Below are 2161 nucleotides of genomic sequence, written 5' to 3'. Positions count from 1 at the left end.
AGTACTACTACCACACAGTAACAGTACTACTACCACACAGTGACAGTTCTACTACCACACAGTAGAAGTACTCTGTTACAGTGCAAGTACTTTATTACAGTAGAAGTACTCTGTTACATAAATACTTCAGTCTTAGAGTAACCATGTTGTACTTTCACTCCTGATCAGTTTCAGGCTGTTCAGATCAAACCAGAACCAGAAGAAGTAGAGATCCAGACCTTCACCCTCGTCAAGAAGCTGTCCGTCAAACTGACCGACTGCAGGCTGTGGCTGGAGGGGCGGGACTTCCTGTCTCTTGGTAAGAACAGAGTAATTTATTATTATTCTAACTTCCTTTAAGAAAAGTTACAGAAATGTTTGTGCATCCTGTCAATCATCCCCAACAGACGATCACCCTCAGTTATGTCACCAGAGGTCGACACGACGCCACCCGACGAACACGGGCAGAAAGATGGTCTACTGCTCCGAGTGTACCAAAGGCTTCTACAAGAGGTCTCACCTGGAGGCTCACCTGAGAACCCACCGAGGACAGAAACCCAACCAGTGCTGGCGGTGCGGGAAGACCTACCCGACCCTGATGAGCCTGGTAGTCCACCAGCAGATCCACGACCGCAGGGAGCCCTACCGGTGCTCCTACTGCGACAAGACCTTCGCTCTGAAGAGGGACTGGAAGACGCACCACCGGACACACTCCGGGACCAAACCCTTCAAGTGCTGGTTCTGCGGGGACGGCTTCGGCGGGCAGGACGAGCTCGACGAGCACCTGGAGGTTCACAAGGGGGAGAAGTGCTACCGCTGCAAAGTCTGCGACAAGATGTTCGTCTCCTACCAGGGTTTCAACTTCCACCGTAAGTCGCACAAGAACCCGAAGCTACTGCCGTGCTTGAAGTGCAAGAAGACCTTCAGTAACCCTCAGAGCCTGAAGCTCCACCAGGTGACCCACTCCAACAGGAAGCCGCACAAATGCCCCACCTGCAGCAAAGCCTTCAAGCTGCTGAGCGGCATGCGGGTCCACCAGAGGACCCACGAGGACCTGAGGGACTACCACTGCGCAGAGTGCGGTAAGTGTTTCTCCAGCCTGCAGGGCCTGAAGCTGCACCACCGCACCCACACCGGACTGAAGCCCTACAAGTGCAGCGAGTGCGGGAAGAGGTTCACCCAGTCGCCCCACCTCAAGTCCCACATGGTCACCCACACTGGGGAGCGACCGTTCCTCTGCACCACTTGCGGGAAGAGGTTCACCCAATCGTCCCACCTGAGGTCTCATGTCACACTGTTCCACGTGGGTGAGAAGCCCTTCGCCTGCGACGACTGCGGGAAGAGCTTCACCATCGCCCACTACCTGAAGATGCACCGACTGAGCCACACCAAGGAGAAGCTGTACCAGTGCTCGTACTGTGACAAGTCCTTCTCCTACCACAACTCCTGGAGGGCCCACGAGAGGATCCACACCGGCGAGCGTCCGTTCGGATGCCGCGACTGTGGCCAAAGCTTCATCACGTCGGGCTCGCTGCTGAGCCACCGGAGAACCAAACACACCGGAGAGAAGAGCCACTACTGCATCACCTGCGGGGAGTTCTTCTTCACCAGCTCGCTGCTGCGGGTCCACCAGCTCGACCACACCGGCGAGCGGCCTCACGCCTGCGGCTGCGGCAAGACGTTCAAAACCAAAGGAGTGCTGCGCTACCACCTGAAGAGGTTCACCGACCACCAGCCGGCCGAGTGAACGGCAGAGCTTCAGGTGCAGGTCTCAACCACAGGACGTTAGTTTACCAGAAACACACATTATCATTGAGAGGACATTGTTACCTCTGAAGTCCGTCCACAATAAATGTCCTTAAAGACTCGGTGATGGTCGTCACAAAGACACTGAGATGTTGTTGTTTAAATTCTCGTTACATCCTGAAAAACTATCAATGAATCAAAAGCTTTGACAAAAAGTAAGAAAAACAATCACGAATCTGCGGTTGTCTCGAGCTGTCTGTCTGACTGTCTACCTGTCTGCCTGACTGCCTGTCTGTCTTTCGTCGTCACCAGAGTCTTCCACCAGCTGTTCTAACAGGAGAGATGTTTGTTGTTTACGTTCATGATGAGATTTAGGGGTCGTATCTTTAGAAGAGACGGACTGTAGGGGGCGTGTCTTTGGAGGTCTGAAGAGACG

The 2161-nt window shown here is 54.0% G+C and overlaps 1 protein-coding gene across 1 annotated transcript; it reads left to right on the top strand.

Moving 5' to 3' along the window:
• Positions 1-29: 29 nt before the first annotated feature.
• On the top strand, positions 30-2155 carry LOC116380545 (zinc finger protein 664-like). Its single transcript, XM_031842449.1, has 2 exons — positions 30-298; positions 387-2155. Exon 2 carries the CDS (start codon positions 452-454, stop codon positions 1724-1726), a length of 1275 nt encoding a protein of 424 aa, XP_031698309.1. The 5' UTR covers positions 30-298; positions 387-451; the 3' UTR covers positions 1727-2155.
• Positions 2156-2161: the final 6 nt, after the last annotated feature.

This window comes from Anarrhichthys ocellatus, unplaced genomic scaffold (genome assembly GCF_004355925.1).
Source record: "Anarrhichthys ocellatus isolate YVR2014 unplaced genomic scaffold, GSC_Weel_1.0 scaffold7615, whole genome shotgun sequence".
Classification (NCBI taxonomy): Eukaryota; Metazoa; Chordata; class Actinopteri; order Perciformes; family Anarhichadidae; genus Anarrhichthys; species Anarrhichthys ocellatus.
Note: the sequence above shows the minus strand (reverse complement) of the source record. Positions and strands in the feature narration are given on the sequence as shown.

What these genes read in the sequence shown, in the direction of transcription:
- LOC116380545 (XM_031842449.1), top strand. Translation starts at nt 452, where the DNA reads ATGGTCTACTGCTCCGAGTGTACCAAAGGCTTCTACAAGAGGTCTCAC.